Raw genomic sequence first — 14,264 nt, forward strand, 5'->3', positions numbered from 1 at the left:
TAGTAAATAGAGGTCTATATATATATATATTTTAACTTATATAACTTTAATATGATTAAGAATTTCTAACTGAAAGTATATATTGTATGTGTGTACTTTATGAGACCACTAATATATAAAAATACAAAAATTTCAGTATATTAAAAATTACTTTTTATATGTTAATATATTAAAATATTTTTTTATTTTAATGATCTTTTCACTTTATTAAAATGGTAATGTTTTCGTTAAAAAATTATTATATATATTTATTTAAGGTACTATATACTAAGGAGTTCATCAAAGAGCAACGTTTATTGCCGATGCGGGTGCAACAAATGTCGAAACCTTATTGGATTGGACCTAGGTTTGGCATCAATGTCTTAAAATTGGCCTCTTGCGTATATGATATGTGAGCAGGCAGACGGGCTCTCTTTAATTTATCATCACTATATTATATATTTATATGCATACATAGATTATTAATAAAATCAAATTATGGATACCAAAGTTCTGTCCTCGGGAATCCGGTACACTAACTTGCCGGAGAGCTACGTAAGGCCAGAATCGGAGAGACCAAATCTGTCTGAAGTTTCTGAATGCGAAAACGTTCCTGTTATTGATTTGGCTTGTGATGATAGAAGCTTAATTGTGCAACAAGTTGCTTATGCTTGCAAGAATTATGGATTTTTCCAGGTTTGTGTTCAAACTTTCCTTGCCCTAAATCATTTGAGTTTGTTATATAGATGTACAAACCAGTTAATCAGTCATATATTGGTTGCATATACAGGTGATAAATCACAAATTGCCTTTAGAAGCAGTGGAAAGAGTCTTAGAAGTGGTGAAAGAGTTTTTTAACCGGCCAGTTGAGGAGAAGCTGAAGCTCCACTCAGATGATCCATCAAAGACAATGAGATTGTCAACGAGTTTTAATGTCAACAAGGAGAAAGTTCACAATTGGAGAGATTACCTCAGACTTCACTGCTATCCTCTTGATAAGTATGTACCTGAGTGGCCTTCAAATCCATCCACCTTCAAGTAAGTACCTCTTTGATTATTCTGCTATTTTTCATTTTTTTTTTTTAAATTACATACACACACACATACATAGATACATACACGGAAAATTAGGTATTTCGATCCTCCACCATCTGAAGATTAGATTTTTTGTGAAAATTTCAAGGACCATCAACGACATGATGTATTCCTATTTGCCAGATCACACGCTGGATATCTCAGAATCAGGTATGAAACAGTATCCCGTTTGAAGATATTTTGGATTAATACCTGGAGCATGCAACATTATTATAAAGAAAATTATTTACAAAATTAAAAAAACTTTATATTTTTTGAAAATGAAGATGATACAACCAACTTTTGAAAATGAGAATGAAGTAGAATTATTGTTCAGTAAATTTCATTGGTCCTGCAATTCCTTAGAAATTTTATTTTATCTCACTGGGTCTTGAGTTCCTATGGCGGAATTTTGATTTGATTTGATTTATCTATTTGTGTCTTGTGAGTACGTGTTGTTTTCAGTGAGTTTCTGTAAATTTCTTATGTTTCATGTCATCTGATTCTATCCATCAATGGCAGAATTTATGTGCAATTTCGTTCATAAAGTTGTGCAGCGGTGGGGTTCTTTACCTATACGAGGTTTCAACCAAGAGACAATCACTTCAAAACTCAAAACCGATTCTCCACAGGTTCTTTATGGTTTGGCAAGTAAGTTGATCAAGAAACCTAAGAAATTGGAATTACTTCTGGATAAATATGGGCTAGGTGTTCGATCAACTGCCTTTAGAAGTCAGACATCTAGTGGAGAGCAGAGCTCTCCTGGTGGTGGTGGCGAGGACCATATAATTGAGGGTTGTTATCTAGGCCATGAGTCTTTTGCCACGGTAGGCTCATCCGACCTGGCCTCACCAGCATTGAATAATACACCATCTGCTTCAGATCAGAGTGTAGGGGCCTCTGCTCTGCCTCAGAACAGAAACGGTGATGAGCAGCCACCGCCAGACAGATCATTATCTGATATGGAGGTAGGCTCATCCGACCTGGCCTCACCAGCATTGAATAATACACCATCTGCTTCAGATCAGAGTGTAGGGGCCTCTGCTCTGCTTCAGAACAGAGACGGTGATGAGCAGCCACCGCCAGACAGATCATTATCTGATCTGGAGCGCGGAGTAGCCCCTCCAGCTGAAAGACAGCTCAATCCTTCAAGTGTGGCCCAGATATGCCTCCCCCTCAGTTGTGGGGTGTGTATCGCTCCGTTACAAATTTGGTATGCTGGGACCTCTTTGACACCCAATGCGAAAATTCTCTTGCTATTTGTGGGGATTTTTGGTGTTGCTGGATTGCTATTGAGCTTTGGTGCTTATTGGTTTCAGAGAAAGCGCAAAACTTCTGGAGTGATGACAGTGATGGGATGTGTTTTTACAATTTGCGGTTTTTTGTCGATCTTGGGCACACGATTTCCTGAGAAAGCCATGATATGGCTTACAGCTGCTCTTTGGACACTGCCCATTGTTGCATCACCTTTTGCATTGAAGGAGTTAGTTTAATCTGTATGGATTTCCATTTATTCACATAAGAAGCTGTGTAACTTGTATGGCCAATGACATGTATGTCATTCCGTATCACTTCTCTGTTAATTTGGAAACTGGTTGGGAAGTATCAAAATTGTAAGCGTGGGAACAATTAATTCATCTTCACTTTCTCATCAGTCATCAGAACTGAAGCATAGACGTGTCTAGAATTTGATAATGAGGAGGAGCAAACATGATTATGATAACTGCACCTTTTGCTTTCTGCACATTGCAAATACAGAGTTGAGATTTTGAAGGGCATTTTGCTCCTGATCTGAAATCTCTCTTCTATTTTGAAGTGGAGATCGCGTATTCTGACAAAAACATATGCTACGTGCATGGAGAAACCCGCCTGATTTATCTTGTCCAAAAAGAATTTTTACCCTTTTGTTCCCCTCAAGATATGCAAGAAATGATTTGAAAATGCATTAAAATATTATTGCGAGTCTCACAGAGAAAACAATCGCTTGCTCAAACTACTTAGCTTCTTATGATTACATAAATTAGTTTCTTAGATGCATAGGATATAACATGACCAATAACTTAATCTATCACCAACATTCTACAGATACGACCCTTCAATTTCCTCCAAATTCAATGCCTGAATCTTTCGTATTTCTCAAGTACAAAGTTTCAAGGATACGGCATCACAATTTACATATCATGAAATTCTAAAAGTATTGGAATCAAAACCTAGGATATAAGCGTGTGTTTTCTTGTTCAAGGATGAAACCAACCAAGGCAGCCATCGTTGTAGTTTAAAGATTTTTTGACAGCGAAAGTTTTCTTGGGAAGGCTCTTTCCCCCACGCGAATCAACGAAGAGGCATTTCGTATTGCTTTCCTACGAATTTGGGAACCAGTTGGGGAGTGTGACAATTCAAAGCCTGGGGAACAAAAAATTCATCTTCATATTCTCATCAGAAATGGAAACGTGTCCTGCTTCTGATAACGAGGACCAAAACAGAGTATGACAACTCTAGCTTTTGATTGATAACAACAAATTCATTTTTGGAATTCGGGATTGTTTTTCTGCTCATTGTGAGTACCGTACAGGGTTGAGATTTTGAAGGGCATTTGCTCCTTAACTGAAATCTCTCTTCTACGAGGTGAAAATTATGTATTTCTGACAAATACATATGCTGCCAGCATGGAGAAACCTGTCTGATTTGTGTTGTCAAATAACAATTTTACCCCTTTTAACCCCCTTACGATATACAAGAAACAATTTGAAAATGTATGAAAAGGATTATTGTTAATCTCACCGAGAAAACAGTATCTTTGATTACAAAGATTAGGTTCTCAGATGCTTAGGATATAACAAGACCAGTAACTTAATCTATCACGAGCTGAACATACTACCCTTCAAATTCAATGCCTGAATCTTTCATGTTTCTCAAGTACAAAGTTTAGAGGATCTAGCAGTATCACAAATTACATACCATGAAACTCTTAGGTATTGGAATCAAAACCTAAAATAACATGTATTACATAAATCACATATCTTGGAAGACAATGCATTCCTGCAAGAAATATTGGAATCAGACCTCAATTGAAGTGAATACATTAAAAAGTAGAACAATTCAAATCAGGTGCAAAACTTCACCCCAAGGTTTAAACTGTTCAAGAATAATGTCTAACATGCCCCTCACATTTAACTTGAATCAGGTAATTTTGAGATAACAATCTCTTCATACACTGCAATTATTAAATTTTCCATAGAGAAATAAGATGGTCTAGCTAATTAATTCTGGAGCTTACAAAGATGGAATCTTGTTAAACATATTAGCATCAAGCAACATGGCTTCAACTAACTTAAAGAGAGCTCTTCAAAAGCAGGACGACAGGTCTTTCAAAATACCTACATATCTGCAGATGAAGAATGAATCAGCCCTGCCCTCATTTAGCCGCAACAGCTAGAAACCTGAATAAACCAGCTGCCTGAACATAATCTCCGTAAACAAGGCATGTGCCGGGATTTATTACGAACTGGATTGCTGCACATTGCCCTTCAAATTGATTGCTTGAATCTTTTATGATATGCAAAAGGATACTTTAGTGGGATTAGATCTTGAAAGACATTATCCTCATTGATTTTTTCCAGAACAGAGTCTGTCAAAGGAGGGCAGAAATGAAAAAAAAAGCCCTTGCTTGGTCGTGAGTGGAAGGTTAGAGCAAAGCCTAAACTCCTAATTGTCTAAAGTATTGAAATAGCTTTCAAAACTATCAGTGGCTATTACTACTCCAAAACTTGCAGACACTTCAGTTGTGATTTTTTTTTTTTTTTTCCCAGGGGAAGGGCAGGGGAATCAAAGAACATATATTAACTTGTAGAGGACCCTCTCATCGCAGATGTCTGTCTAAGACTATCGGTCTACATAGCACATAGTTCTCCTACAATGATTTCTGCGGACTAGTTTCTAACTTCCTATGGAGATTCCCCTTGGTTTAATTCTGAAAAGGGAGGAAAGGTGTACTCAATGATATCAGAACCAAAAATATGGATGGATTAGATGAAGTAAAATAGATTCAACTGAAACGAAGAACTAATTATATAATTAGATAACCCTCTGTCTCAAAAGTTCCAACAAGACCTGCATTGTTTGAAGTACCATATACATATTCGATTATAAATCCAAGGCCAACTTAGTATTCAAAGGTCTAAGATGCAATATACATGAATTTGTTATCCATCTAATTAAATCAGCAGAAAAAGAACAATATTTAAATATTACAAATCTAACACAGCTAGATAAATTTGGAAATAAAAAAGATGCAACTTTGCTTATTGTTTGCTGGCGAAGCAACTTACCTTCAATTAACTAGTTCATAAACAGAGCCGATCTTTCTGAATCTGAAAACTAGGACAGAATCTACTTCGTCCTCATTCAGCTGCCGTAGTTTGACCCCCGAACAAACCAGCTTGAAAATTTCAAGAAACGAGGCACAGGCCAGGATTGATAAAGCCGATGCCAGGGAAACCACCGAAATTACGAGGTAATATCTCTGAACTGTTGCATACTGCCGCCGGGAATTGATTCCGATCAACAACCCGCTAGATGCTGCGGCGAAGGAGAGCATGACGGCGAAAACCAGGGCGTGAAACAGAGAGGGGTGTGCTGCAAACAGGAAAGTCGGCACGGGACTTCCATTGAAGTTTTGATGAGGGAGAAACAAAATGAGTAAAGCGATTGCGAAGGATGAATACAATATGAAGATTAACAATCGGGTTTCGAGTTTTTCTTGGCTTGAAGAAACATCATGAGTTTCTGAGTCAATCGTCTCTTTCTCAAGATTCATTTGAGGTCTTGCATACGCATGTCGAATTCGGGATTAGATTGGGGAGGGAGGAGAATACAAAGAGGAAAGGTCATATGAGTCTTTAGACGTGTCCGACGGGGCATGTGGCCCATGTTTCAAGTAGGGCCTAGTTATTAGACCAACACAGCCCAACAGATTTGGGCATTTGTGCGGCCTGCCGTAAAACCTTTTTAGTTATCCCCCCGAAAACCCCCGGCCCACCCCAAAACAAGAAGAAAGGAAAATTGCAAGCATCGTGGAAGTTTGAATTATTCGAGTGAAACTAACCGCTATGTTACAAAGGGGTTGACGTTTTAAGTAGATTATATTCTGCACGTAGTGATCAGGGTACTGTAAATAGTAAATAGAGAGAATGTTTTCACTTTGTTTAAACTGCTTAGCCGCACGCCTCTCAGGTGCAATGAAAAACAAGGGCAGTATCATATGGACTTCCAGCTTGATCTATCGGCAACAGCATATGCATACTGCATACCGCCCTTCAAATTTATTACGTGAATGGCTCTATCTTTTATGTTTCTCAACGTGCATTATAAAGTTTCTACGATGCCACATACATATGCATGTGTTACATGAAAGTAGAACGCATTCAAACGATGTGTAAGTATTTGGATACCCGCTTCACTGGAAGGTTTAAATTTTCAACCGTAAGGATCAAGTCTTAACTGCGCGGTAATGCAACCATCTTAACAAAGAAAGGAGATAGTACAGCTAATTCTTCTGGATCTCAAAAAGGAGTTTTGTTTATTACTGTTTTGCATCTGCAAAATGGCTTTCACTAACTTCAGAATGTTATTCAGAAGCAGGAAGGCAGATATTTCTAGATAAATACTTGTCTCCAGACAAAGAAGGGATCGGCTTTTGTGTTCATTCAGTTGCCCCAGCCTGAAGAAACCTGCATTTTGAAAATCAACCACCTGACTCAAGAGTAGAGGCAGGACCAAAAATTGCTTAAAAGTACCACAAAAATTGGATTCCAAATCCAAAGCCAAGTACTTAAAGGTCTAAGATACAATATACATGAATTATTATCCATATCTACTTGACTCTGGTCACTACATCAGCGGAAAAAAAGAACAATACAATATTACTAATCTAACACAACTAGTTAATTTATTTTTGGAACCCAAAAAGGTGGAGAATTTTGCAATAAGAATCATTCGTATGAGTTCCTCACTCCATCTTCTTACACATTTTAGCTCTGGAGAAAGGTCAAATTATGGGTATGGCGAACTTTGCTGGTCTTCTAGATTAGCTTGGGAAAGGTAATAAGAATGCAATAAACGTGTCAAACAGGTCGTGCGGCCCATCTGGGTCCCCGTCACAAGAAGCAGAAGTTAAGATCCGGCATGGCCCAAAAAGAAGGGGCACGGGGACAGCGCTGTGCTTGGCCCTGCTAGAAACCCCTCGGGTCAGCGTAACGAAATTTGATGTATGTATTGCGTTAAATGGTGCTTAATGAACAGTGACCTTCAATAGCAACGGCAGCGAATTCTGCATATTAACCTTCACTTTAATGAGACATTCTTGAACTCCAATTGCTTCTCTAAATTGCTGAATTTCTTTCGAAGCGTTTATGCGAATGACCTAGTAAGTTGCTAATATTAACGTATTCAATTGGGTTTATGCTGAAAAAAATGAAAGCTTAAAGGAAAGACAAAATTAGAAATAACTCTAGGGCGGAGAGAAGAAAGGCAAGAGAGACACCAGGATTTCAAGACATTAGGAGGCCTGATGCTCATCATTACATAAATTAAATTTATAATATATTATATTTTTAATCCAAAAAGCATATCTTGTCTCTTCCCGGAACATTTTAGCCAAATCCATCAATTATCAATAATAATTATGTTTCTAATATAATCAGATTCTTCTTGACGAACTAAGAACTTAATCCCAAGAAAAAAAAAAAAGTCCATACATAAGTTGGAGAACTGACATATTCTAATACTTCATCATGGTGCCCCCCTGAGTAATCATGGGGTGGATCGTTCAGTATGATAGAATGTTGGTAGTGAATTTTTGGTTGTAGCCAGCCACAGCTTCAGCATTTGCTACCAAGAATTTAAGATATGGATGCAGTAGAAGATTTTTATTTCTACTTTGTAATCAGGAATCAGGATGATAGTTGAAGAGGAAAGTTGATGCTATTGAGTTTTGAGTTTTAAAACGAAATTTTGCTGTATACCAAGGTACCTTTCCCCAATTTGGAGTGATTTGTATTTTTAAAATTTTAAAATTACTTTCATCTACTAAATTTATCCATCTAATTCCTTCGAGTATGCAATAAATTGTTTTGAAAAATATGCCATCAAGTCTCAAGTTTATGAGATTTTGTGATATGCCTTCTTACGATCACAACAGTGTGTAAGTAAAATGATGAACACGATCTGGCTCTGCTAAGTCACCAGCATTTGCTTGGCATCACGTTCTGTGTCCGAGTAACCAAATTCATCAACACTTCCCATCAAGCAATTTGGGCATGCTTATACAACATAGCCTCTTTCCTGTCATTAGCTCAATGAAGTATCAGCCACTTGAGCAAAAGCTTTAGTCCAATGCCCGCCCTGCATTAGTGAATCCTACTAACCGATTTGAGTTCATTGATAAGGTTGCGTACTTTCCTATACGAAGTTGCACCATGAACTCTTCATCAGATATATCTCGACAACTCCACTCAAGTACTCATTGGTGAATCAGGGTCACAGGCCTTGCATTTCTCAAAAACTCAACCACTGGAAGAGGAAGTGACCTACAGTAAACTGTGTGCAAAATATGCTGTATCACAGAGAGTAAGCCTTGAGTAACCTCATCGCATTGTTTCACAATCATTGTCTTTTTGCGACATTGTTGTCAATTCGTGGTAGTCAATGTTCTGCGAAAGCATTAACAACTGAATCATCATGTTACATTACAGGTTTCCTAACCACACAAAAACTCGCAAAGATTGTTTTCTGCTCATTGTAATCAGGATATACTAGTGAAGTGAAAAGTTGATGCAGCGAGGAGTTTGACATTCTAGAGGAAATTTTGCCACTTATCTTAAATCTCTCATCCGCTTGGACAGAACTTCTTGTATTATACCCATTTTGCTCCCTTACATAACAGAAATAGTCTCTTGTTCAAAATACTTAGCTTCTTACGATCATTGTATCATAAATCTATGAAGAAGAGCAAATAATTGAGACCAACAATAAAGCTGTAAAACATATTATCAGATGGAATTTTAGCTTGGTCTATAAATCACCAACATTCTAAAGCATACTGCCCTTCATATTCAATGCCTGAATCTTTCATGTCTCTCAAGTTATAGGACACAGGATATACATCAGATATCTTGAAAGAAATGTTGGAATCAAATTGAAAACCCAGACATTCATACCCGAATAAGTAGAATAGCTTCAAGTAACATGCAGAACTAATTGTCTAATTATATAACCACTTCATTCAAATGTTCAGTAACAACATTATTTTTAAGTCAAGATCTGCAACAGAATGGCAGAGAGGAAAGTAAAGCCTAAAGCCTAGTGGTAGAAGCCATAGAACAGGATTTCAAAAGAAGATGGATTGGGCAACACGAGTCCAGAGCTTGCAGACAATGGCAGTGGTGATATTGAGGGTGGGTGGAACAAAATCGAAGAACATATATACAATTGTAGAGACCCTCTATATATGTAGTCTATGTAGAGCGACTGATCTATGATCTTTCTCCATGGCCTTGGGCCTCTGTCTCAATCTCATACTATGCTGAGAACTTACATCACAAAATCAGTACAAAGTCTTTAAGTCATAAGAGGATGAAAAGGAAACCCTGGCTTGGTCCTAAGGGGATGGTTAAAGTAAAGCCTTAAACCTAATTGTGGAAGGCTTAGATATAGGCTTTCAAAAACCATCATGTCAGGTATTATTCCAAAACTTGCAGACTCATCAACATCTCATGGCCTGGGGTGAATGAAATCATAGAGTATAAAGACTTGTGGAGACCCTATATATAGTTTTCTATCTAGGGCAATTGATCTACAAATTTCTCCGTAGCCATGGAGCTTCATCTCCTACCATGAAATCTAAGGGACTAGCTCTGATGAAGATTCCCCTTGGAGCTAATGAAAAAAAGGGATTTGACATGTATCCTGTGCAGACTGCAGAACAAACTTAGCAATGGTATTAAACCCAGAACATGCATGGATGAGAGGAAACAATAAAATAGATTCAAGTGAGGTGCAGAACTAACTACGTTAATTAGATAACCACCTGACTCAAAAGTTCCAACAAGACCAAAGATTGTTTCAAGCACCATATACATTTGATAGAAGGTCTAACATACAATATACATGAATTACTACCGATCTACTTAACTCTGGTCAGCATTTATACAATATTACAAATCTAACACAGCTAGTTAATTTTGGAACTCAAAAAGTTAGAAACTTTGTCTATCATTTCTGGCAAAGCAACTTGCCTTCAAGTACCTTCAGAGAGTTGTTAATAAGCAGAGCCAATCTTTCCAAATCTGTAAACAATGACAGAGTCAGCTCAGTCCTCACTGAGCAGTCACAGTTTGATCCCTGAACAAACCAGCTTGAAAATTTCAAGGAACGAGGCGCACGCCAGGATTGACAAAGCTGATGCTAGGGAAACCACCGAAATTACGAAATAACATTTCTGAACTGTTGCATGCTGCCTCTGGGAATTGATTCCGATCAACAACCCGCTAGATGCTGCGGCGAAGGAGAGCATGACGGAGAACACCAGTGCGTGAAACAGAGATGGGTGTGATGCAAATAGGAAAGCCGGCACTGGACATCCATTGACGTTTTGACGAGGAAGAAACAAGATGAGTAAAGCGATTGCCAAGGAGGCATAGAAAATGAAAATTAACAACTGGGTCTGGGATTTTTTTGGGCTTGAAGAAGAAATTTTGCTGTAAGAATTATCGTGGGTACGAGTTTCTGATTCGATCTTCTGCTTCTCCGGATCCATTTGCAGGTCTTGTATGGTCAAGATAGGTCAAGATAGGTCAAGATAAGATTGGAGAGAGGGGAGACCAAAAGGAAAGGTGAAATGAGTCTTTACACGTGTCGAACCGAAGATATTGGACTCAGCCAAGGCCAACAGATTCGTCTATTTGGGCCGCCGGTGGTTATCAAATGGACTCTTTAAATTAAATAAAAGTAAATTACACCAAAAAACTGAAAAAGGAAAAAAAAGTAAAGTATATTTCTTTATCATTCATCATAGAAGTTTCTGATTTCGTACTATGCTCTTCATCGCAATGTTGATATCTAGAGAAGGATCCATTTATTAAATTTATCTAATTTGAATCAACATGCTACTAATATCATTGCCCTTGGTCATTACTCGTTATACAACAAGTCAATCTCCGAGTTATCTCTATTCAAATTTCTACAATAATAATCTTCCTTGTGTTAGGTATAGTCATTTTAGAGCTAAATGTTGCAGACCGCCCAAGTTGGTAGCTCAATTTGCCCACCAAGAGCCCAAAACAAGGCCAAGAGTGTTAACTTGGCCCAATTCCAGAAAGTTCTAGGCAACTCTAGCACATTAAGCTTGTAAATATTTTAGAATACTCTACACATTTCCAGCATATGTAAATAGCTAGGAAGTGGTAGAATTTTCTAGAATCTCTCAAGCTTGGCAAGCCTCCCCTATAAATAGGGCATGGCATTTAGCATTTACACAACAAGCTTAGAGCAAGCAACTCAAACACTTGTAAGCTCTCTTGTAAGTATTCTTGGGAGTAATACAATTTTCCTCATTCGACTCCATTGCTCTCTCCCCCCTAACTCTTCGAAAACCTCTAGGCTTAGCTAGTCGAGAAGCTCAATGCTTACTTAGCAACATTCGACAAAGTTGTTTAAGTGCCGCACGGGTTTGCTGCGCAAAACACTCATCCCGTGACAAGTGGTATCAGAGCTAAGGTTTGCACCAACGCAAGTTAACTCACGAGCAATGGCCAACCCTTCAAATCCATCGCAAGAGGGTGTTGTTGGTATGGATGTTCCACCGGAACCAAGCCTCGGTCGTGAGGGAGATCGCGCCCAAGGCAAGCGCGGCAAGTCCAAGGCCTCATATCCGTGGATGCGTTGGAGCCTCGTGTAAGCACTCTCGAAATCGCATTGTCCGCCGCTCAAGATAGCCTCGAGGGATTAGAGGAAAGAGTGGACGGTCTCAAAGGAGAATACGCCGAGTTCACGGTGGCGACTAAAGCCCTCATCTAAGAGCAAGCGAACACTCTTCGATGTGCGTTTCGATCCTTTCATGATGAGTTGCTTAAACTTTGTAGCTTTGTTCAGGATGAACTACGCACTGTCCGTGCGGAAGTGGATGAAGTCCGCTCGGATTGGGCATCGTACAAGTGCACACTCTCCACTAGTCCAACTTCCGCAAGCACGAGTGATGTGCGATGCATTGACGTGCCAAAGCCCGACACCTACGATGGCACACGCAATGCCACCATCTTGGACAATTTCCTCTTTGGGCTTGATCAATATTTCGATGCCATGGGTGTTTGAGACGAGGCATCAAAAGTGGGCACTACACCCACCTATCTTCGAGGGGCTGCACAACTATGGTGGCATCGCAATCATGACGAGATGGGCAAGGGCATTTGCACCATCGACACTTGGGCCGACTTAAAGCAAGAACTCCGAAAGCAGTTCGCCCCAAGCAATGCAGAGAAAGAAGCGCGAGCGCGCCTACGTCACCTCAAGCAATCGGGTAGCATTCGGGACTACATCAACGAGTTCACTACCCTTATGTTGGAGATAAGCGACATGTCCAACAAGGATTCGCTCTTCTACTTCTAAGATGGCCTCAAGGATTGGGCCAAGACCGAGCTCGATAGGCGGGGTGTTCAAACACTTGACAATGTCATCGCCGTTGCGGAGTCGCTCACCGAATACTCTACCCAATCCAAAGATAAGAAGTCTAGCCAAAGTAAATGTAGGGGAGAGAGTCACAAGGACAAGGGCAACAACCGCAAAGATTGAGGGTAGAAAAAGCCGCCTAGCAACAAGAGCGGGCAAGGCAAAACGGAGGGCAAGAAAGAGGCGCCAAAGCCACGCAGCCCATACTTCATATGCAACGGTCCTCATTGGGTATGCGACTGTCCGGAGAAGAAGTCGCTCAATGCTCTCGCAGCCCAACTCAAGAACAACCCCACAATGTCCGCGGAGAAACCCCAACTCAGCATGGGTTCTCTCCAACCCCTTGGCGCACTCAACTGCCAACAACCCACATTCACGAAGAAAGGGCTCATGTATGTAAGCGCAAAGATAAACGGTCAGTCCGTTCGCGCACTGCTAGACACGGGAGTGACGCACAACTTTGTGTCCGTAGATGAAGCCAAGCGCCTAGGCCTCAAGGCCACTCAGGAAGAAGGCACGATGAAAGCGGTGAACTCGCTCGCCAAGCCAATTACAGGTATTGCACAAGGCGTGCACATAATACTCGGAACATGGAGCGGAAAATTTGATTTCTCTATTGTGCCCATGGACGACTTCAAGATGGTCCTCGGCATGGAATTCTTCGACCAAGTCCATGCCTTCCCGCTGCCTGCTACAAACTCCCTAAGCATCCTCGACGGGAGTAATGCATGCATGATTCCCACCAAGCGTGGCAAGACCGAGGAGAAGACACTCTCGGCTATGTAATTCAAAAGGGCTTTCAAGAATGACCCAAGCTTCTTGGTCTCCATTCGTTAACTAAACGAGGAAGGAGATTGCAGAAAATTGCCAAGCCAAGTCCCTCCGCGAATACAAGTCGTCCTTAATGAGTTCAAGGATGTGATGCCTCCTGAACTTCCAAAGAAGCTCCCACCTCGATGAGAGGTAGATCATGCGATCGAACTGAAACAAGGCGTGAAGCCACCAGCCTTGGCGCCCTACTGCATGGCGCCACCCGAACTTAAGGAGTTGCGGAGACAACTCAAAGACTTGCTGGACGCAAGTTATGTTCGCCGCTCTAAGGCCCTATTCGGTGCACCTGTACTCTTCTAAAAGAAGAAAGATGGCTCGCTGCGGATGTGCATCGACTATAGAGCGCTCAACAAGATCACCATCAAGAACAAATATCTGATTCCCTTGATCGCGGACTTGTTTGACCAGCTTGGCAAAGCGCGGTACTTCACCAAACTCGACTTGCGCTCCGAGTACTACCAAGTGCGCATCGCCAAGGAAGACGAACCGAAGACAGCGTGCACAACAAGGTACGGGTCTTTCGAATTCCTTGTGATGCCTTTAGGCCTTACTAATGCACCCGTGACATTTTGCACACTCATGAACAAGGTGCTCCAACCATTCATCGACCGCTTTGTGGTCATGTACTTGGACGACATCGTGGTGTATAGCACCACGCT

General features: G+C 40.3%; 1 protein-coding gene across 3 annotated transcripts; it reads left to right on the forward strand.

Moving 5' to 3' along the window:
- The first annotated feature begins 292 nt into the window (after positions 1-292).
- On the forward strand, positions 293-2,714 carry LOC18049425. 3 transcript variants are annotated; one of them, XM_024188293.1, is made up of 5 exons: positions 293-675; positions 770-1,017; positions 1,163-1,224; positions 1,576-1,880; positions 2,022-2,714. In XM_024188293.1, exons 1-5 carry the CDS (start codon positions 478-480, stop codon positions 2,544-2,546), a joined length of 1,338 nt encoding a protein of 445 aa, XP_024044061.1. In that variant the 5' UTR covers positions 293-477; the 3' UTR covers positions 2,547-2,714. The 3 variants fall into 3 exon arrangements, with proteins under 3 accessions (XP_024044061.1, XP_006442915.1, XP_024044060.1); XM_006442852.2 differs by having other exon boundaries at positions 1,576-2,714; XM_024188292.1 differs by having other exon boundaries at positions 1,603-2,714.
- The last annotated feature ends 11,550 nt before the right edge of the window (positions 2,715-14,264 follow it).

This window comes from Citrus clementina, unplaced genomic scaffold (genome assembly GCF_000493195.1).
Source record: "Citrus clementina cultivar Clemenules unplaced genomic scaffold, Citrus_clementina_v1.0 scaffold_3, whole genome shotgun sequence".
In the NCBI taxonomy this organism is placed as follows: domain Eukaryota; kingdom Viridiplantae; phylum Streptophyta; class Magnoliopsida; order Sapindales; family Rutaceae; genus Citrus; species Citrus x clementina.